We start from the raw sequence: 21,948 nt of genomic DNA on the forward strand, positions 1-21,948 counted from the left end.
CCTCCTTAGATGCAGAGGCTTGTGAAGCCTTCATTAAGCAGTTCTCACAGCTGGAAACTTCTGCCCAGACTTTACAGCTACAGCTGCGTAGGATTGCAACAGCATTGAACTGCAACTTAACAGTCAGCAGAGAAGATTCAGACTAGGAAAAGGGTGAAAATGAGTGTCAAGAGCTTGTTGACACTTTATCCTCTGCCCTGAATATGCAAGACCATTTTTTTTACATAAATAAATAAATAAATAGCATGCTCTGAGTCTGGAGGTCATTGAAAGAATATATTCTGAACTACATTCTCTATATCAGAGCGAGGACATTGGACATTTCTGTCCAGTCCATCATTAATTTGATTAATAAGACCAGAGAGGACATACAGCCCTACGAGGACAGTGCTGAAAAACACCTGAAAACTGTTCAAGAGCTCAAGCAGGTAAAGCCTGACCACTGTCAGACACAAATGCATATAGAAATATATATATAAAAAAGTCCTACTAATTAGAGGTCTGGCATTTCTTTCATCCTGTGAATTTTAGCACCTCCTGCCAGTCGCTCTGGTGGGAAATGTTACAGCATGAGAGAAAAAACAACAGGGATGTGTTCTCAACTCAAAGCCAATTCAAATGGGACGATTTCCTGCCAAAAGACAGTGTAATGAGATGCATCTTTTGTCTTTTTATCTGAAGTTGACGGCTGTGGCTGAGGGATTTAAGATGTCAGCCGTCTCCTCTGTGGTGACAGGGAAAGAGGTTGAGGCGGAGATCCTGTCTCTGCAGAAGGGTCTGGAAGGTAACCCTTTCTACTTTACACTTCTTTTACATTTTCATTGTACATAGAATCACTTTTCAAAAGATGACATAGCTGAGCAGTAAAACTTTATTTTTTAAGCTGTATAATGTTAAAGACCATACTGCCAATTAAGATAAATGAGGTTAAAATTAAGTATTTATAAAAAAATTAAATAAAAAAAAAAGTTTACCTTTGCCATCACAGGAAAAAAATATGTTTTTAAAATATATTTAAACAGAAAGCACCTATAAAAAATTTTATCAAAGCCATCTGTAAAAAAATGTAATCAAACTTTTGAATGGTAGGACATAAAATGTAAAAATGTTGTGATAATGTACTCTACACTGTAAAGATGTTCTCTGCTGTAGACATGGAGCAGGACTGGCCTAAACTACCCACATACAGCAAAGAATATTGGAAGAGAGAGAAGATGCTGAAAGAAAAGACCCCAGTGGATGTAAAAAAATAAAATAATAATTAAGCAGACAGAGAGAATGATCAAGCCTGCAGTGGAGAATGCTACGGCTGCGAGCAGCACAGCTGAACAAGCCGAGGAGTCTGCAGATGCAGCGGCTAAAGTAAGCCTACGCTCTTCTATTCTTCAGTCCTTTTTAGCTGAAGCTTCTCTGTCCGAATTATTCAAACAAGAAGTACTTTTCTCACAGTCATTGAATCAAAATATTTTTCTGTAACATGTTTGTGGTTATCATAACCACAGATGTTGTGTATAACAGAACTTTGAAAGGCAATTTTCTCCAATCAAATCCCAAAACCCCAAGATGTGTATAAACACTGCATTGCCTCGAGGAGCCTGGACTGAAGCAAGAACTGAGGGGAACTGAAATACCTGTTATGCTCTTATTCATGAAAGGATGCCAAAGTGTCCCACACGCAAGGGAAACGGACAAAACATGCATCTGGACAGTTGCGTTCAGCTGTGGACACCACCCTGAAGCACTTGACTGAGCTGGAAAGCCAAGCTGCACAGAAACAGGAAACCATGAAGGCAGAGGAGGTAAATCATTTGGCATTAAATGGATAGTGGGATTGCCAATGTTAGGCCAGTTGGAAAGGACCTCAGTGTCATTATTATGATAAAAACACAAAACTTCTGCAGAGGACACTCAGTACTGTCGTTCTGTTAAGGGGGTTTGAGCCATTATGCTGATTTGCTTGATTTCCCCTCAGGACAAACAGGTTTCCTCAAAGAGTGTGATAGACAGCATGGAGACTGCCAAGAGTCAGCTGGAGTCATTTACATGCTATCTCTGCTGCTTAAACAACTGGGTAAATTCATGATTTTATTTTATTTTATTTTTTATTTTTTTATTTTTTTTATTGCTTTGTATTATTTAGTTTTCAATGTGGTTTACTTTACTTACCCTACATAGGAAGAGCAGTTTGAAGAATGGATGTTTTTTTTTTTTTTTGCTTTTCTTTTTTGGTATATTTTTTTATATATATATTTTTTGTGTGTGTGTGTGTGTGTTTTAAAAGATGGGACAAAAGTATTCCTTTAAACAATAATCTCAAAATCATACTGCTGTGGAGAGTCCATCTCTCACCGGAAAGATTCAGAGGCTCATGATCAAGAGAAACAGCTGCAAAATCTTGAACAGAGCCTGCAGGAGATACGAGAAGAAAGAGACAGTCTGAAAGACATCGCCCAGAACTTCCCTAAAACATGCCCATAAAAAGGCCACTGAGCCGGTGGGAGGAAAAAGTTTATCAGTCATCAAGTCTTTTGGAGAGACATTGAGGTAGCTCAAAGAAGTGAACCACCTCTGAAACTGAATCTGAAACAATGGAAGGAACAAAGCTCTGAAATCCCCCTCTCCCTCTCGCTCTCAATTCCTCTTTCACCTGCTTGTTACAAAAGCAATTCTTATAAATGTTTGAGAATCGTTAGACATTTTCCGGTTCCGGTTCTGCCTAATGGTTCCAGTTCTGATTCCAGTTCCATTAAAATCATAACAAATATTAAAAAGGAAAAATGCACAATACACAACTGCTCAATGCTGTTTATCACTTACTGTCAACTTAATTTAAAGGTTGGCAATGTCAAAATTCAACATATATTACAGTATACAAATGTTCAGGTTACAATTCCTTCTCCATTTAAATGAACTATTATTATGTTTTTTACTATTTTACCTTTATTGAATGTAGCGTTGCTGGAAGGTAGTGAATAATGTTGAGTAATACTAGTCCATCAATCATAATGTGTTTCAAAGTTTAAGTTTTTTACACTATCAGTAACATTTTGCTTTTCAAGTAAGCTGCTTATCCAAATAGTCCCTTGAGGGAGACACTTGTATATTTCCCTAAATGAATAAAATATAAACTGTTATACTTATACCCATGTATACACACACTCGATAAAGCCCCTATTTTACAAATGATAATGCAGTCAGGAGACGGTGTGATGCAATGAGTGGTTTGTGACATCCTCTACGGGAAACGCTGGATCATCAGAACACCGGCGCGAGGCTGCGCACAGCGTTGGGTCACGTGTCGCTCCAGAACAGTTTTCGGAACCGATACTTAGAAATTGCTCACAGTTACGGTTCTTTAAAAAAAAAAAAAACAGAAACGGAACCGGTTCTGATGTATCATGTCTTATTGTATTAGCAGCTTCTGAATACACTGAATAAGAACCGGTTCTCGGTTCCCAACCCTATAAGCATAAATGACACATTAAAATGTCGGTTCTTTATTAAAAAAAAATAATTTGTTGTGAATACAGAGTGGCTTTACTTATTTACTTTATTGTTAAAGAGTCAACATTCAGGTGGTGGCATTTATAAACTGTAGCACTTTGAATTTAAATCATCAGGTTGATGTAATTGTAATCAGACTGGCATTATGAAGTTCACTTGCAATGTAATAATGCAATTTTACCATCCATTAACCTTGACTAACTGGAGTTCCTTACAAGATATGGTCTATTTTTGCCACTTGGGGGTGCCATGTACTCAAATTAATCTGGTTTGTTGTACCCAATGTTTGAAAACTGAAAATGTTTAAAAGTCAGTAAATCAAAACCAAATATACCGTGTGTCATGCTGTTTTCAAGAGTATGATCATGCATTATGATCATCAGTGTAAGCCTGTTGACATGCAACATATTATTTATTTAACATGGCATATTAAATATTTATTTTGTGCTTATTATCCATCTGTTCATAAATTATACTCACAAAAGGAATTGGCTATGAATAGTTGCAATTTTCCATTATTTTGAATATATTATCAACATGTCTGCATGGCCCATTGTTTGCTTGCTTTCATTTTTGATGTATCGTGGCTTATTGTATTAGCTGCTTCATGTGAAAACTGAGCTTTTGATCTGTTATCTGAGCCACTGACTGAGCTAGTATAGTAACCCCATTGAACCCAAGACTAGAGACACCTTCCGTAACTTTAATTTCAAACCAATTGTCAACAGACAATCAAATTGAACACTTCTATAACACACATCCATATTGCATCACACACACAAAACTGCATTCATAAATTGTCATATCTGTATAAATTATAGTCACTAATAGTTTTAAAAAATTAAAATAAAATAATTAAAAAGCTATAGCCTATGTGTAATGTTGATAGATCATTGACACTATAAAGAATATAAAACGTTTTTAACACAAAATATAAAAGGCTGTTGAGAACCGCTATTAAAACAACTATCCTGTAGAATCAAAGGCAAATCATTGGAAGCAACAAAATTAAAACCTCTGTCTCTCTAATGAAACCTACACACATCAAGTAAGACTTTATAATCTGCACAACAATAAAGCATGCAACAGTATTTGCAAGAAATTTTTATTTTCTAACTTGCAGATCCAAAGTAGACATAAAATCAGATTTAAGCTGAGACATGAAAACGAAATGTGTTGAACGACGAGATAAAATAAAAGTAGAAAAATTTATATAAATATGTATTCTAGTAAGAGTGAAAAGGTTTAAAAAGTACAGTTATTCACAGCTGCACAATTGCACCGTGACAGACAATATGAAATATGCAGAACTGAATGAGGCATTCAGTAGTAATTACAGGAAGTTAGGTTTCTAAGTTACAAATGAAACGATGAGAACGATAAGACAGGAGTGAAAGTAAAAAAAAAACCCAGCTCTGCAATACAACGTGCAAAACTGACTAAATGAAAAGTGCTATAACAGTTACTATACATAGTGGAGCTGAGCACGGCTGGAACGCGGAAGGCGTTTTATGTGTGTGTATATATGGGTAATACATTTACAAATAGGTTTATATGTTTTTTATATGCACAATGAAAGAACACTGGTTCGCAGAACAACGGAGCTTCCCCGCTGTCATTTGAGCCTGCATTGCCTCTCTTCACCGCTCGGTGGCGCTGCATATCTGGCGAGCAGAGAGCGCATCACAGGGAGACCTGCGCCTATAAGAAGCGTGTGTTTCTCTCCCCCACATTAAAACGCAAGCGAGCGCCAACACAACACCAGTGTCTTTCGTTCTTTACCTTCATCGACACCCCTCGACCGTCCCAGCATGCCTTCCAACCAAAATTTACAAGGTAATTTAAATCATTTGCCGCCGGTCTGTTTTGAGTGAATCGATTCGATGCTTTGTTATTCGTTATAACGTTACGCACAAAGCCTGTTTTTGTTCTGTGTGCCTTGTCCTTATCTCATGCCTGCAAGTGAACCAAACAGGCTTATAAAACATCCAGACGGGTGTGTAACGTTAAGGTCCCTATGTCTCATTTTTCAGGCGGGAAAGCCTTCGGGTTACTCAAAGAACAGCAGAGGGAGAAGTTGGATGAAATCAATAAGGTAAATAAACTCACGCTGACGGATTATTATTGTCTCATTAGGGAGGCAAGATTATTTCGTTGGCATTGAACCGCCTCCATTCACCCTTAGGATGTTCCCAAGCGCTTTGTCTCGACATGTAAGGTTTTCATTTACTTCTCTTGTTCTCTGTGGTCTCTTGGCTGTTAAATGTTATTTTGGGCAGCAGCGGAATTGTTAAGCTCGACTTTACAGCAGCATGACCTAATTTAGTTAGACAGTTCGACCACATTAAGCCGCGGATCATTTCACAATCCAGAGCAGGGCTGTGTCTCAAAACCTACTGAGCTGCCAAGGCCGGCGGGATTTTCTCCTCATTTTAATTTAATGCTGCACGAAACTAAAAATTAGTGATGCTCGGTTCGATTTAACCGGTTCTTCTTAGTGAACCGGTTGAACCAGTTCATCAAATCGGACTGAATCGTTTGAAACGGTTCGCATCACCAGTAAACACTAATCCACAAATGATTTAAATTAATCACTGATTAATTTGTCACATAAGTCGAAATAAACCAATATCCCGGAGTAATTATTTTACTCGAACAGTACACGGACTGAACTGCTGTGAAGAGAGAACTGAAAATGAACGGGAGCAGAGCAGCATGTGTGCAGCGAGCCGGACGTTACACGCCCACATCGGTTTTCGGAACACCCGTACACTCAACCGAGAACCGTTTCTTTCGGACACGTCCGATTTGAGACCCGATGAGCTGATATTGCGCGTGCGTGTTTTTTTTTTTTTTTTTTTCTTAAAAGAAGACGAAAAGCATGTTATCCGAGTACTTTGTTAAACGTCAGAAAATGTGATAAATATTTTATCTTCTAAACTAAGATGAATGTATATAATCGGTGTACTTTGTTCAGTTGAAGATTCTGTTAGGTTATAGGCTAAATGGGTTTGTCAGGGATGTTGGATTAATAGGAATGAGGAATGATTCATGAATTGTCTGTTCTGTAATTCTAACTAAGGATGACACACTCGCATATTTCGTTTGTAGGAAATAGAAGTGATGCACACAAGTTTTATCTGATGATATACTGACCGTGCATGCAGCATACCAGGGTTGGGTCGAATTCTTTTATTATGCACCCCTTCATTGAAGTCGATACCTGGTTGCCTAATTTCAACCCTAATCCTATCCCCTCCCCCACACCTACTCATAAACCTACCAATACTAGGGGGTGCGTAATCTGGCAGGGTGAAAGCGGGCTAGATTACACTACACCTGTTAGAGCGGTTCTCGAGTCAAGAACCGGTTTCATCGGTTTTCGGATCACCAGTACACTGAACCGATGGCTGTTTCTTTCAGACAAGTCCGATATGAGAACCGATTATCTGATGATACTGCGCATGCGTGATTCAGCATGAAGACACCAAACAGTACATGAATGCTATGACTGACACCACATGACTGAACCGACCTGGTTGGTTTTATTATTATTTTTATACAAATTCTGGGCTAATGATATGAGCGCAGGTAAACCGAGGACTTTAATGAGGGGCGATCTTGCGAAATGAATGTTTATATAATAACAAATAAATCGCAATGGGTTATGTATAGTAAGTGAATTATGGTTTCTGCGTGGATGTCTTACTTATTTACTTATATCTTCAAGACTTAAATCCTCGTATGCACAATACTGCCTGTTACTGTTTTTGGGTGCATATGCATATCCCGCAACATTAGGCTAAATGAAAAAAAGCAAAAAATAAATAAAAAAACGATTCAGAACAGGCACAAACAATAACGTGACAACTTAAACAGCAGCAGGAGTAAGGCATATAGCCAAGCCTAATTCATTTCTTAATATTGTTTGCAAGAAACACCAGTCTATCAACTTGATCTGGATTAAGTGCGGCTCTCTTTTTATGTACAATGTTCCCCGCGGTGGAGAACACATGTTCGGAGCGCACAGACGTGCCTGGATACTAGCTATTATTTGCTTGATTTGGTCATGGGCCTACGCTACAATACGCCTAGAGTGCCCTCTACTGGATAAGATGGCAAAGAATAAAATAAAAACAAACGGTCTAATCATAGATGGTAAAAAATGTGCTACACGTGGTATTTTAAAAAACTGATATTTTTCTTTATAGTTTGATTACGGATATTTCACGTCATGTTCGAATGTATATTCGAATATCGAATAAAAAGTGACAGCCCTAATGATGTTTTAACTGACTGAAGTTATGATTACTGACTTTGATTAAATTTTAATGTTTATTTTCATCTCTGCCCGGAACCATAGACTTGATATCATTACATCATCGCTAACGAAGTCATTACATTATGGCGTGAAATAACTGTAAAAAAATATATATATATATATATTTTTTTTTATCAGTTTATTGAAACTAACTGTCCAGTGTGTGTTTCGCGGGGCCAAGATTCTCAAACAATCATTTCGGTACTGCAACAGCATGTTTACAGGATTAAGGCGTTCAGCATACTGGATACAATAATCATATTAAACAAAGTATTTTAAAAAATGACATTCTTAATATTTAAGTAAGCGAGGTGACCTCATCTTGGGCGTTTTAAACAAACCCGGACCTTTTATGAAAATCCCAAGAGGTTTATTTTCATGAGCAGTGTTATTTTAAAGCTAATATTTAAGATCAGCCCTCTTTGATGTGATAAGAGGCAGTGTGTCCCCCCCGCGGCCGGCTGTCTCTGTGCCCTCAGACGGGAAACAGGTGTCTGTGATCCAACATGAATGGACCCATTATGTGGGACGGAGATTGAAGTGTGGCAGCAGTGGCATTTGAGCTGCTGTTCCCCCTCTCATGTAGACCGTGGCTGGTAGGAGGGACAGCTTGATGTGGTCACATGAACACCGGCCCAGTAGTGTCATCTGCAGCACTTATATGCACAGTGTAGAGGTGATTCTCAGGAAAAGGGTCAATAAAATGTTCAAGAGCATAACACATTTTACATAACATGGTAAAATATATTCAGAGTAATGATTTTGACTCCCAGTTTCGAGTTCTGGTGTGAAGGAATGTTGATGTGTAGTCATGACTTGCCTGAGGTAGGGGGCAGTACTCGTGCTCTTCATCTCTCAGCATGACTCAAGAGGGCTGATCCTCACAGTGCAGTTTTCATATTCTAATTATAAAACCGTATCATGACTTGACCACATCTTGCTAATCTAGCTTATTTTTACTCCCTCTAGTATGTTTGGGTTAGAGCGAAAGAGGCAGAGACAAGAAGACGTCATGAGTCATAATTAACTGTTCAAGGTTTCTTTATGCTTCTTGGGCACCTATAGATACACACACACGCACACACACTCATGCTGTTTGCTTTTGCAGCATATTCCTTCACTTAGTCCGCAGTATCTCTCACCAACCGTAATTAAAATCCACTTCCAAACACACCCACACAGTGTGTGATCTCCCTGATACGCACACACACTCGATGGTATCGCTGATAGTGAAGTCTATCACACATGTGAATCTTAGCTTTATGGGTCTTCTGAAGAATCTTGTCAGATCATCAACCAGGATGTTAGAGTTAACCGGCCTGTGTTGTTTGTCGTGTTTTTATCATGCACTGTTCAGGTTTTTTTTTTTTTTTTTTTTTTTTTTGATAACAGGAGGACTTAGTTTTTTTGTTTGTTAGTTTTTTGTTATTGCTGGCTAGACTAGAGAGCAGCCTGGATCTATGAAGCATGCTTATCCTCTGACTGGCACTAAAGGTGCGGTCACATTAGCAAAATGTATTGGGCAAAAAACATCTGTTGCCAATAGAGTACACCGCTCACACATAAATCACTTTCAAGCCAAGAAGATTTCTGTTGGTCAGTTCAACATTAATGTTACCAAATTTAAAAAAAAGTGGGGAAATTTTCACAAACATGGCTCTTCATGTGCATGACAATATATAGTCTTTGTGTTTAAGGAAGTGGATATTTGGGTGTCCTTGGCATCAAAACTGTTCTAGAGAATTAAACTTCATGGTGGAGAATTGATATTTGACACATGCTTGCTCACCCTCTTCTGGGCGTCTGCCATGCACAGCCGAACAGAGAGGATAATCATTCATCCACCCAGTCTGTTCCAGAGATCATGCTAACTCTCTGTTTCTCTCTTTTGTTTGCAGGAGTTTATGGAAGATCAGAAGTACCGGGATGAAGAGGATTTGCAAGAGAAGCTGGATTCTTTTAAAAGTAAGAGTTGCAAGCCAAAGGATAGTTGAAATATATGTGCACATGTTTGTGGCATGAATGCTAAGAGAGCTTGAGTGGGTGTTTGTGCATGTGTGATGGACTTGCTTTCTCCATATGGTCATGCAGGAATGTGCTGGTCTTGCCCCCTCGTTGTTATGGTTTTGGACATGTGCTTCTTGTGGGAGAGGGAAATAACGGTTTGTGTGTGTGTGTGTGTGTGGGAAAGGACAACTGGAATGTAAACAAACAGTCCTCTGAGCCTTTTGGTCAAAGCTTAAGTGTGGTTTTTTGCTTTTCTCTCTGAAAGCCCACATGCAAACTTCAACCACCTGAATCTGGAAGTCATCTTCCCTCTCTTTCCAATGTTAATGTTTCTCAAAAGATGAGCCATGGAGTTTAAAGTCAATATTTACGCTCTATGCTGGACGGAGGGCGTGTCTGAAGCTTGGATTGTCATAGTGACAACAGCCAATTACACTGGACCGCAATTGGCTAGTGCCTGAGCTAGTGTATTTGCATAAGGCGATCTGATTGGCTGACACCTCCATTGGCACTTAAAATCGAGAAATTCACACGCCCTGTGTGAATGTTCCGTTACTTTAACACATTCTTGGGTTTTACTGTGCGCAATTGATTGGTGTTGTTTCAAGTTAAAATGTTTTTCTTTGTAGTCTTTTTATCAAAATGTAATAACATATATATTGACGATGTCAGTGAAATTCTCTATAATTTTAGTTTTTTTACATTTGGACTAATGCTCATTATTTTCTTTAAAAACAGTTACATGCAATCTTAACAAATCTCAAAATTAATATAAATTTTCTTATGTTTATTATGTTGTTATGCCTACATTCACTTGTAGCATTTTAAAATAACTGATCTTAGGTTTGAATGGGTTAATGCACTTAGACAAAATAGTGTGAAGTTTTATTATAAGCTATTTTATCGGTTATCAGCCATAACATCTCAGCAGTATCTCTGTCTCGTTTTCGACATGTAAAGCCCAATTATCACAATCAAATCTAGTCAGCTCTACTTTTTTCCATCTTTGAATATCCTGTTTCAGTCATAAATATGTCAGATTTTTTTATATATGATTTTTATTTTATTTTTTTATGGATTGCAAGACTTGTTTCATGTTGACATTAGACCCAAGGGCCTCCTTGAACTCTGAATTATTTACTACCAGCTGTCTTCAAGTGTGCATGTTTGGGTTTGTGAGTCAGTATCAAGAGGCAGTGATCAGGTTAAAGGGGTTAAGTGTCTCTGAATGTTTCAGTGGTTTCTTGTTAAACAGAGTGAGAAAATGGAAAGATGGAAAGGATAGAAGTCAAAAGGACAAGGGGACAGGAGGAGCACCAAACCTTTGAGATTTCTCTTGACATGGTTGAAATGAAGGCTCATGCTCACACACACATACAGTCGGAGCACTTGCTGCAGGGTTTGGCCCACTAATGTTATTGTGTGTACACCGCTGCCCTAAAAACAGAAATGAAATGAGGGAGTTAGGAGAAAAAGAATGGTGTTAGGAATAAGAGGGATCACCATCCAAAACAGTCATTTTGAGAGAGAGAGTGATTCAGTCAGTGAAATTTCTGAGTTACATTTAGGCAAGTGTCAGTGCATTTCAACAGATGACCTCTCTTGCCAGCTCTGTTTCACACGCACTCATTGAGCTCAGGGGTGAACAGGCTGTGTTTGTGTTCATAGGGGCCATTGTAACCCTCTCCTTCCCATCAGCCTCCTCTCACGGTGACTCCGTTACACTGTCAGTGTGTCCGCTCTGACAGAAGCCTCATTGTGAGAATGAAACAAGACATTGGGAGGAAGTAGTAGAATAATTCAGCAAAGTCAAATAGGACAAGGATCCAAATCTGGTACTAGATGTCGTCATTTACAGAATGAGCCGGCCATCCTTTGTGAAATAAGCTTCATTTCGGAAATGCTGGGTTTTTCTCTCTGTTGTTTCCCTCTGAACCGCAGCTGTCACATGCCTGACCTCTAGATGCTGCAACTGATGTTGTGTGTGTGTGTTTGAATTGTTCTTGTCTGAATATTAAATATCACTTGTTTTTACAATCCACAGATAAATATGCTGAGTTTGACCTGAACGATCAGGGGGATATCGGTAAGTGTGTATGTGTGCATGTGTATTTAAGACTTTGTGAGTGTTCGTGTGGAAGGGCTCTTTTGTCATGCTCACTGTGTAGGTGATAGCACACATGACAGATGGGAAACATAAGAACTCGACTGTAACCAACTTAAAGGTCACCATCATGTGCTGTAGAAAGAGTAGGAGTGACTCATGACCAGAGCCAGAGATTAAAACAATTGTAAATAAAAAGAAAAATACATTTTTACTTTTTTTTTTTTTTTTTTTGAGGGGTTCATATCTTTAAGTTTGTTGCCCTAAAATATTCAAATTGCTGTGGGGAAAGAAAACTATAATAAAGCTGGCATTGTAGAATGGGAGTGTATTCCAGAAAATAGATTTTGTTTTAAACTCAGAGATTGTTAACCCCAGAAAAGGGAAACTCAGTGTTTTCAGTTCCAATAAAAGACAAACTAAACCTCTTGGTAAGTTATCATAGTAATGTGAACCTAACCTGGTCGGGAGCAGGTTTTCTTCGATAAACCCACAGTTTCGTTCGGTCTCCTCCCCCTTTTTAAAGCATAAGCAATGTTTAAATACCTCATTCATTCACTTAAGCTGCAAAAATTGCTTTTATTGCTGATATTTTTGCCTTATTTCAAATACAAATATAAAAAAAATGATTGCATCATGATGCATTTCTGATTTATTTATTTTGCCATATTTATTAGAATGGTACCATTTTTAAATGGCGTTCACTTGATAACATAACAAGTATTTCCAGTGTGGTTGGATGCATTGATTACACGCACATTCTTGGCATCGCACCTTGAAAAATAAAGCTGATCACTGTAGCCTGTTGAATGGAAGGATGTTGGATGGAAGGGTAGTGTGAGATATACCGTATTTTTCGGACTATAAGTCGCACCTGAGTATAAGTCGCATCAGTCCAAAAATACGTCATGACGAGGAAAAAAACATATATAAGTTGCACTGGACTATAAGTCGCATGTATTTAGAACCAAGAGAAAACATTACCATCTTCAGCCGCGAGATGGCGCTCTATGTTTTCAGTGTAGACTACAGGAGAACTGAGCAGCATAGAGCGCCCTCTCGCGGCTGTAGACGGTAATGTTTTCTCTTGGTTCATGTCTCTTAGTTCATTTATCTCGGTTCATGTCAAATTAATTTTGATAAATAAGTCGCACATGACTATAAGTCGCAGGACCAGCCAAACTATGAAAAAAAGTGCCACTTATAGTCCGGAAAATACGGTATGCTGTAACCACTACCACCACAGCTGTTAAATAAACGCAATTTATTCAGTTTATTTGGTCCTCTTTATGTTCTACAAAAACAAAAGCAAAATTATTTTTTTTTCCCCTGTTGGGTTTTAATATTGGTTTTGTGGCCATCTCCTCTTCATCTGTCAATGAGTATTAGTTCAATAAATTACTTTTCTTCCAGTTTTCACCTGATAACATTGATTTAGAATTAGTTACGTATTCTGTAGTATGCAGAAGTCTTTTTGGCGGGAGCTGTTGCAATTGTGAATCTTAATTTTGGAGCTACATTGATCATGGCTTTTCATAGTCGTGGTTCAGGCACTAAACTCAGTCAACCTTCTCCGAGTGGCTTGAACTAACTCTGTCCAGCTGTTCTGAAACTGAAAACTCACGGTTTCCAATTTCAGGGTGAATCGACTCAAGAGTTCAAATTAGACGAGCTGTACTTGTTTTCCTATTCTAGTTCATTCAGACAGGTATAATATGTCTTTTTTATGCAAATGGAAGGGCTGCACACGTAATATGAAAGGAAAGTGGCATAGGCCCTTATTCTTGATTTGTAAATCCAAACAGCTGGAGTGTGTGCCACCGAAATAAGGGCACTTTAGAGAGCGATTCATGGGATACTTGTACAAATGTGTAGTTTGTGATAGCAAGCATATTTTATGAAAGAGAGGTGTGCTGTAATAAAGTGGGACTCAAAAATATAATACACCGTGAGGAAAAAATCATTCCACCAATGCAAATGATGTGGGGAGATGAACACTGACAGCTTTGAGTAACTCTACTCTATCTGTGGTAGTATGCTTGGTGTTATATCAGCCCTGACAACATGCACGGGTGTTATCTTCAGGATGTTAGCACAATGCAAGTTTAAATGCATTTCTGTGAGCATTATGATGGGGTGGTGGGGGGTGGGGTGTCATGTTCTCATGGACTCCCACACAAAAAAAGTAAGCGTTATTTAGAATTTTTTTTTTTTACTACTTAAAAACACAAACCTACATCCGGTGACATCAGACTGTGTTTGTACTATGCAGCCCTTCAACAAGGTTAATGCCAGATATTCAACAAATACACAGGTACACACTGACCTCTCATCAATTAACTAGTTCATTGGTAAACATTTGTATTAGGGATCTGCTGGTCAAGTTGTAAGAGTCTGTTTGCAGTAGTTCAGTGTTGTTTGTTTGTGTGACGGCTGTATGTGTGCGTTTCTTTTTCAGACATGATGGGCTTGAAGCGAATGATGGAGAAGTTGGGTGTGCCAAAGACTCACCTGGAGATGAAGAAGATGATCTCCGAGGTCACAGGAGGTGTCAGCGACACCATCAACTACAGGGACTTTGTGAAAATGATGCTTGGCAAGCGGTCAGCTGTTCTTAAACTGTAAGTGTGTGTGTGTGTGTGTGTGTGTGTGTGTGTGTGTGTGTGTGTGTGTGTTTATGTATGTGTTTCAGAATCAGAAAGAGATTTATTAGCTATGAATTCGTCTTGGTGTCAGGAGCTTCCAGAACAGAAAGTACCAACATAGTGCAGACATATCATTATGGTTATAAAAAAACAAATAATAAAGAGAATCGACAAATAATAAATAATATAGTAATACAATATAGAGAAAAATAAAACGTCAATAGACATGTTTCTGTGATGTCATGCATGCGCTCTCTCTCTCTCTCTCTCTCCACCGTGTTTTAATATTGGCAAATGGTATTATGCAGAATTGTCTGGCTGTTTCCTGCTGGCGAGTGCTTTGACACAGTCGGGCTATTTTTAGATATGTTGGCGTGTGTTTAATCTTGTCAGCACATCCAGTGCAGGATCAGCATATCTGTGCCATTATCTTTCAGTGGGAGAGGGATCCACTGTGACCGGTGATGTCATCACCATGAGACACAAAAGGGGTTGGATCAATACCAGAAATTTGGCTTTAGTACAGTACAAGCCTCTGGTACCTCAGTATCAATACTAAATCGATAGCCAAGTCATTAAATAAACAGCCTTGAGTGACTGATAATATGAATCTGGGGCTGTCAATTGTTAATATTGCAATTATCAAATGAAATCGGGGGGAAAAAATTGACAAAGTAATATTTTACAAAAAAATTATACTACCTAAAACTTTATTTATTGTACATTATTTCTTTGTAATTTAATTTAAAAAACCCGGCTTTTCACTGTTGAATAAAGCTTTTAAAACTTTTAAGATAAGCAAACTGTGCCATATTAAGATTTTTAATGACCGTTTTGTATATACACACTTGTATATACAATGACATAACTCCACACATTTTCTTGGGTGGGGAAGGAGATACAGCTTTCCCCTAATTGTGGCTGTCGATGAAAAAAAAAAAAAGGATGGAGGACATCCAAGTAGGAATGGTGACCGCTAAACACCTCCCTACTCTTGATGGAAGTGATACACAAAATCTTCAACTTCCTGTTTTCTTTTCCTTTTTAGTGACAAACATGGCTGTAGTTTGGAAAAGAGAATTGGGTTGTTTGTGACAAACGCAAGTTTCATGATTCGTTGAAACTCCCTTGAGCTATTTTTCACAAGGCTTTTGAATTTCTGAAGTCTCTTACACACCGAGTGCTCAGGTTTGACACTACAGAAGTTGAACAGCCAATGGAGGAGTCATGGAGGTTTTGGTTTGTCTGGCCATTTTGAAAAGTAATTGCACAATTTGTGGTATGATTCTTGTGCATAACTAGCGTTTGAGTTACATGCTAAAGTTGTCTGCTTCTTTGCCTTGGTAAACCAAACTAGTCATAACCACGTTTCAAGAGCATTTCCCGCTCTTCGCTCAACTGATCAGAAACTACGCTCCGCCTTTGCTTCATGATGAAATTTGTGGCTAAAGTATTTATTTTTTTGAAATGTCACAAAGTTCTGTTCAGAATCGATATTAAATGAAAAATAAATGCACAGTACTAGAAGAATAGTTTTATCGTAGTTTATTGGAACACTCCAATTAACCCAAGTCTATATTAAATGACTGACTTGTCTGTGCAGCGTCTCTCTACTGTGGCGAAGCTGAGGATTGTACTTCCTTCAGAAACAGAAAGAATATGCTGTAACTTCCGTTTTTAAGTTGAATTATCACAGGACAGGACAGTGTTGACAACTTTCTGCCATCCTGAGCTTTACTACCTGTACAGTAAATGATTAAAAAATGTGAATTCATCCAATCAATACGGAGTATCCACATGCTACAAACAAACATGTTTGAATTAAAACCTTCCGCACTCGTCCATCGCTGTCTTGATAACCTTCAGCTTCTTTCTGATGAGTGATCCACATATCTGTCAAGCTTGCTAATGTTTAATTCATAAATTCTTGATCAAATACAGTTATTTAGTTAGTTTTTTTTCTGTTTTTTCTCATAACTCCCAAACTTCCAATCTCTTTTTTACTCGTCTTTTACAGTGCACTTATTCTCTCTAGCTCTCTGTACCAGTGTACTCGGTGGGAAGCTAGGATTGCTTGTAGCCAGCGTTTTTAACTCTGTTCAATTTCTTAAATATCTTTTATTTGGACATAGAAGCCTTATCCTTTGATGCATAGGACTAATGTGTCTAATGTGCATAATAAAATGTTGACCTTTGATCATATTATATTATATATAACATAATTACAATATAAATATTTTATCTAAATTACAATTAATTTGAATAAATTCCCTTGTAGTAGTAGGGAGATTAAGCTCATTTATAAAAAAATATTTGCAAAGCTAACATGATTTAAAGTTTAGTATTTGTTCTAGTTCATGTTTCTAGTATTTTCATGTTTTTGTTTTTTGTTTTTTCAAAATTCAAAATATGAGGATTATTTTTGTTTTTATGTCAAAAGTCATTAGAATAAGAAGTAAAGATCATGTTCCAGTAAGATATTTTGTAAATTTCCTATTGTAAATATATGAAAAATGAATTTGGACAACTTTTAAAGGTGATTTTTGTCCTATCATACATCAATGGAAAGCTTATTTTTCAACTTTCTGGACCACCAAACCAGTCTTAGGTGTCAATTTGAGTCACATTTATGCAGCACATTTGTACACCACTGTAACTCAAAGTGCTTTATAATAAAATTTAAAATGATTAAAAAAATGAATACATTTTAAGTGGCAAGAGGAGTTAAGTTTCTCTTTTAAATTCATTATGAAAAGTGTGCGTATAATACATATATCTGACCCCAGATATTTTAGATTTGCTATTTTAGATAATGACTTAATGAGTTTTCTCTCTTCACTCATACAGGGTTATGATGTTTGAAGACAAAGCTAACGAGACCAGCTGTAAACCCGATGGACCCCCACCCAAGCGTGACATCACCAGCCTGCCATAGACCAGTGGAGATGGATTTGATTGCCATCCCTTCATCGCAAATCCTGCCCATTTAACATTAGGGGCTAGGTTTCTATAGCCTTACCTAGAATCTTTTTGCCAAGGTCCAGGGAAAATCTTAGTTCATAGACAAAATAAGAGAGGAAAAAAGTGAGAGATGTCTATATATATTTGCTGTGAGGAAGGCGAAGTGCAAAGTGGCTTTTTATAAGTAAACAAATGTATATATTTATATGAAAAAGGTGTTTTTGAATAGTGTTTACAAGCACCAATCTTGTAGGTGAAGTTTAGTGTGTAGTCTAGCAAGGCAGATTTTAAGAATTCAGATTGAGAATCAAGATTTTTCGTCTTCCCCATAATGTGTGATTCAATTTTTTATTTTATTTTAAGATGTTCATGTTTGCCAGTTAAGTCATATTCGCTTGATGCGTTCTTCTTTTAGCTTTTGTTAGCTTTTGCTAACAGCGTGTCCTAAAGTGTGACATTGTAGATGTGCGTGAGCCTCTTTTAGGATTCATTCAGTGCTCAGCCATGAAAAAGCTTTTCATTTAGCTTGTTCTGCTTTTAAATGCAGGATTTCCTTTCTAACATTTCTGTTCAGGAAGGCGCAGGGAGTTGAGAAAACTGCGATTTGAGTGAGGGAGAAGGCAAAAAGGGACTACCGTTCATTCCTTAAACTTTTTGCTCATTCTGTCTATCCCTCTTTACTTTCCACAGTCTTCAGTCTCTTTTTTTAACCAGTTTCTATGTGTCCACGTGACTGTAATAATCTGTAACATTACTGTACTGTATAAGCACACTGTTAAGTGCACATTGTGCAGATATGCTTTTATAAATTCTCCTGCTTAAATCGGGTATGATGTTGAAGGTAAGATTTTTAGATCCACAGCAGGATTTATTTAGTCACTACTAAATAAACCTCAGCATATTAGTTTGAACCCCCTCTTTCCAAGTGCCTCACGCAGTTTGATGTAACAGAGGTTGAGTGAAGATTGGGTGAAGCAAAAAAACTGATTTTTGTATGTGTGCTTGGAATTTATATTCTGTTGAGTAGCATTTTGAGACATTCCAAGAATGTCGTTGTGTGATGGAGTCCTTGGAAATGTTGTCAGTGTTAACCCAAGCAGACTTCCGCGTTGTGCAGCTCTGATGCAAATATTCCAGTATTCCAGTAGTGCTTTTGTCCTCCTATTTAATTTTCCACTGGCTTCATCAGGTTTCCTCTCTATAAGATGTGCTATGTAAGGAAAACTACATTTTGCCATGTCAGCAGTAGCAGGTGTGGCTTTCCGACTTCAACTTCAAATAAAGCAACTTCTATTTGTTTCTGTCATATGTCATGTTTTTGTGGGTTTTATTTCTGTGCCTCTCTTCAAGTTTATCTTCATTGACCTGCTTTTATTTTCTTTTTCAAATCAGCGAAGTTTGAATTGAGGTCTGCACTGTATTGCTATTTATTAGAAACATATTTTTAATGAGCTATTTTTTTAGTTACTTTTTGTCCGTATATTAATTAGCAGAGGCATTTGTAAACCTTTTGTAATATCTTTTTTTTTTTTTTTTTTTTGGCAAACACCAAAGAAAGTAAATACCCTACTGTTACACCTGAACTATTTTTTCTTGTGTGTGTGTGTGTACTTGGATATAATTATCCCCCAGAAATGTGTGACAAAACCTTAGTTTAGGGACATTCAGGTATGTCTGAATTTGTGTGAGACCTTTAAAGTGGGTTTACTCTTACAAACGTTAATGATACTAAAAAAGTGAGTTTTCATTTGAGGTTAGGGTTTGTGTGTGTTAGGAAGTGTGGGGTCAGTGAGATTTATGTATTTTAAAGAAAAAAAATTACTTCCATTTGGCAAGGACACATTAATCAAAAGTGACAAAGACATTTATGATGTTAAATGATTTCTATTTCAGTAAATACTGTTATTTTGAACTCTATTCATAATCATAAAAGGAATATATGATGGTTTTCACAAAAATATTAAGCAGCACATCTCTTTTCAACATTGATATGAAATGGTTCTTGAACGCCAAATCAGCATATTATTAGAATGATTTGTGAAAGATCATTTGACACTCAAGACAGGAATAATGATGCTGACAATCCAGCTTTGCATAACAGGAAAAATTTGCATTTTAAAATATATTAAAATATAAAACAATTTAAATTTGTAATAATCTTTTACTATATCACTGTACAAATGCATTTAAATAAATTCTTACTAATCTCAAATTTTGTTTATGGTAGTGTAGTCTATTAATAAATAAAAACCTTTAGAAGTCTAGAAGTAAACTAAGCTAAGTAAATATGTGTTTACTTTGATTTCCTATGTGAAACATCATAGTAATAATCTAATCCAGCTCAAAAAAATGATTCTGTAAACACAATATAGTTTCAGTTGTCTCTTGAGTACGTAAGGAGCCTTCTTGATGTGTAGCCAATAATGTACAAGCAGTCATAATGGAAACCACATAGATGTATGAAATGACGGAAGCCATGATAACCCACACTTGGACATAAATAACTCATGATCATATTCTGTGAAACTAGCATGTGTGAAGTCAACCATTTGTTCAAAAACATGCTTTGATTGTGGGTTATGATAGTGGTCACAAAAAGATATCACCTCTAGGGTTAGTTTGTGCCACCCTGTTTTATGCTGTGTGGGGTTTTTCAATGTAAGCTCGCAAGACAGGAATGAAAACCTCTTCAATTATAGATACAAAATATATGCAAAAACACATATTCACCTTTTTGCTTAAAAAAGGTTTTGTAAACCACTTCACTTAACTGTCTTTGTTAACATTTCTGAAAAACAGAAGTTATTCTGGGTTTTTTCCAGGATAATGATAGTACAGAGGACCTTTTCACAAGCGTAAACACAGTGGCACAGTTCACTTCCTCATTAGACTTCTCCATTACAGATAAAAGTGGCCTTGTTTTCACACACAATTCAGTTCTTTATACAGCGTATCTATAAATGTGAAACAATGTTTAAAAAAGGTAATTGTTACCTCCTCCACACAGTTAAACAATAGGTTTATATGTCGCCCTGTTTCTGTCGACTGTAATCTGCTGCTCTTTTAGTCTGTCTCTCTTCCCCGTTCTGCCTGAGGGACATGTATTAACATGACACTCAAAGAAAATTTACCTTTCTTGTTACACTGACCTTTGCAATCTACCTTTTTTTCAGAAATAAATAACAAATAAAGCTAAATTAGATAACTCAGTTGCAAAAATGTGTGTGAGTGTCTCATGATGGACTGTGTTTCCCCCTACTGGAGAGAAAAGATATAGCACAGCATGTCATTTCTCGAACAAATCCCTCTACTTTCTCAATCAATCAGTGGAGCTCCATTTGTCATATACCATACCATACCATACCAACTTTATTTGTTAAGCACTTTACAACAACCAAAGTTGACCAAAGTGCTGTACAGAAAAAAAATAGATAAAATAAAATAAAATAAACATATGTACCATTTATAACCACACAATAAAAGCATTCAAAGTAACAAATTGAATCAAGTAAATAAAGTCGACATCTTACTAGGTGTCAAAAGCCAAAGAGAAAACATGGGTTTTAAGAAGGGTTTTAAAAACAGATAAAGAAGAGGCCTGCTTAACATGCAAAGGCAGATCATTCCATAGTTTAGGGGCAGACATAGCAAAGGCACGGTCCCCTCTGAGCTTATGCTTAGTTTTAGGCACAGTCAGGAGCAGCTGATCATCTGATCTGAGAGAGCGGATGGGTTTAGAGTGTAGAAGCTCAGAGAGGAATGGCGGAGCAAGACCATTTAGTGATTTAAAAGCAAATAACAGAATTTTCACATGGATCCTAAATTGAATAGGCAGACAGTGTAATGAAGCTAAAATAGGGGAAATGTGCTCATGTTTACGTGTGCCCGTTAAAAGACATGCTGCTGCATTTTGTATCATCTGGAGACGGGTGATGGAGGACCCACTAACCCCCACATATAGTGAATTACAGTAGTCCAGCCATGTAGTTACAAAGGTGTGGATTACAGTTTCAAAATGTTGTCTTGACAGAATTGGCTTTATTTTGGCCAGCTGCCTTAAATGAAAGAAGCTTGATTTGACAACAGCTTTGATCTGACTGTCAAATTTAAGCTCAGGGTCCACTTTAACTCCTAGGGTTGTGATACTAGGTTTAATATAGGGCGCTAAGGAGCCCAGGCCTACAGGCGGGGTCCCAGTGGCGCCTCCAAAAACCATCACTTCTGTTTTTTTATCATTAAAATTTAAAAAGTTCAGAGCCGTCCAGGCCTTTATGTCGTCGACAAGTGACAAGTTATGACAAGTTATTTATTTATTTATTTATTTTAAATATCATACAGTGCTGCAGTGACCATATGTTGTTGTTGTTGTTATTATTATTATTATTATTATTATTATTATTATTATT

The 21,948-nt window shown here is 37.3% G+C and overlaps 1 protein-coding gene across 1 annotated transcript; it reads left to right on the forward strand.

The window, feature by feature from the left end:
* Positions 1-5,181: 5,181 nt before the first annotated feature.
* LOC113075972 (allograft inflammatory factor 1-like) lies at positions 5,182-18,850 on the forward strand. Its single transcript, XM_026248619.1, has 6 exons — positions 5,182-5,340; positions 5,538-5,599; positions 9,724-9,790; positions 11,877-11,918; positions 14,395-14,557; positions 17,429-18,850. Exons 1-6 carry the CDS (start codon positions 5,316-5,318, stop codon positions 17,514-17,516), a joined length of 447 nt encoding a protein of 148 aa, XP_026104404.1. The 5' UTR covers positions 5,182-5,315; the 3' UTR covers positions 17,517-18,850.
* The last annotated feature ends 3,098 nt before the right edge of the window (positions 18,851-21,948 follow it).

Source organism: Carassius auratus, chromosome 5 (assembly GCF_003368295.1).
Source record: "Carassius auratus strain Wakin chromosome 5, ASM336829v1, whole genome shotgun sequence".
NCBI classification, from domain to species: Eukaryota; Metazoa; Chordata; class Actinopteri; order Cypriniformes; family Cyprinidae; genus Carassius; species Carassius auratus.

Coding starts and splice junctions, on each gene's coding strand:
- LOC113075972 (XM_026248619.1), top strand. CDS start 5,316: ATGCCTTCCAACCAAAATTTACAAG. Junction 11,919..14,394: donor GAACGATCAGGGGGATATCG/GTAAGTGTGTAT, acceptor TTTCTTTTTCAG/ACATGATGGGCTTGAAGCGA. Junction 14,558..17,428: donor CGGTCAGCTGTTCTTAAACT/GTAAGTGTGTGT, acceptor TCACTCATACAG/GGTTATGATGTTTGAAGACA.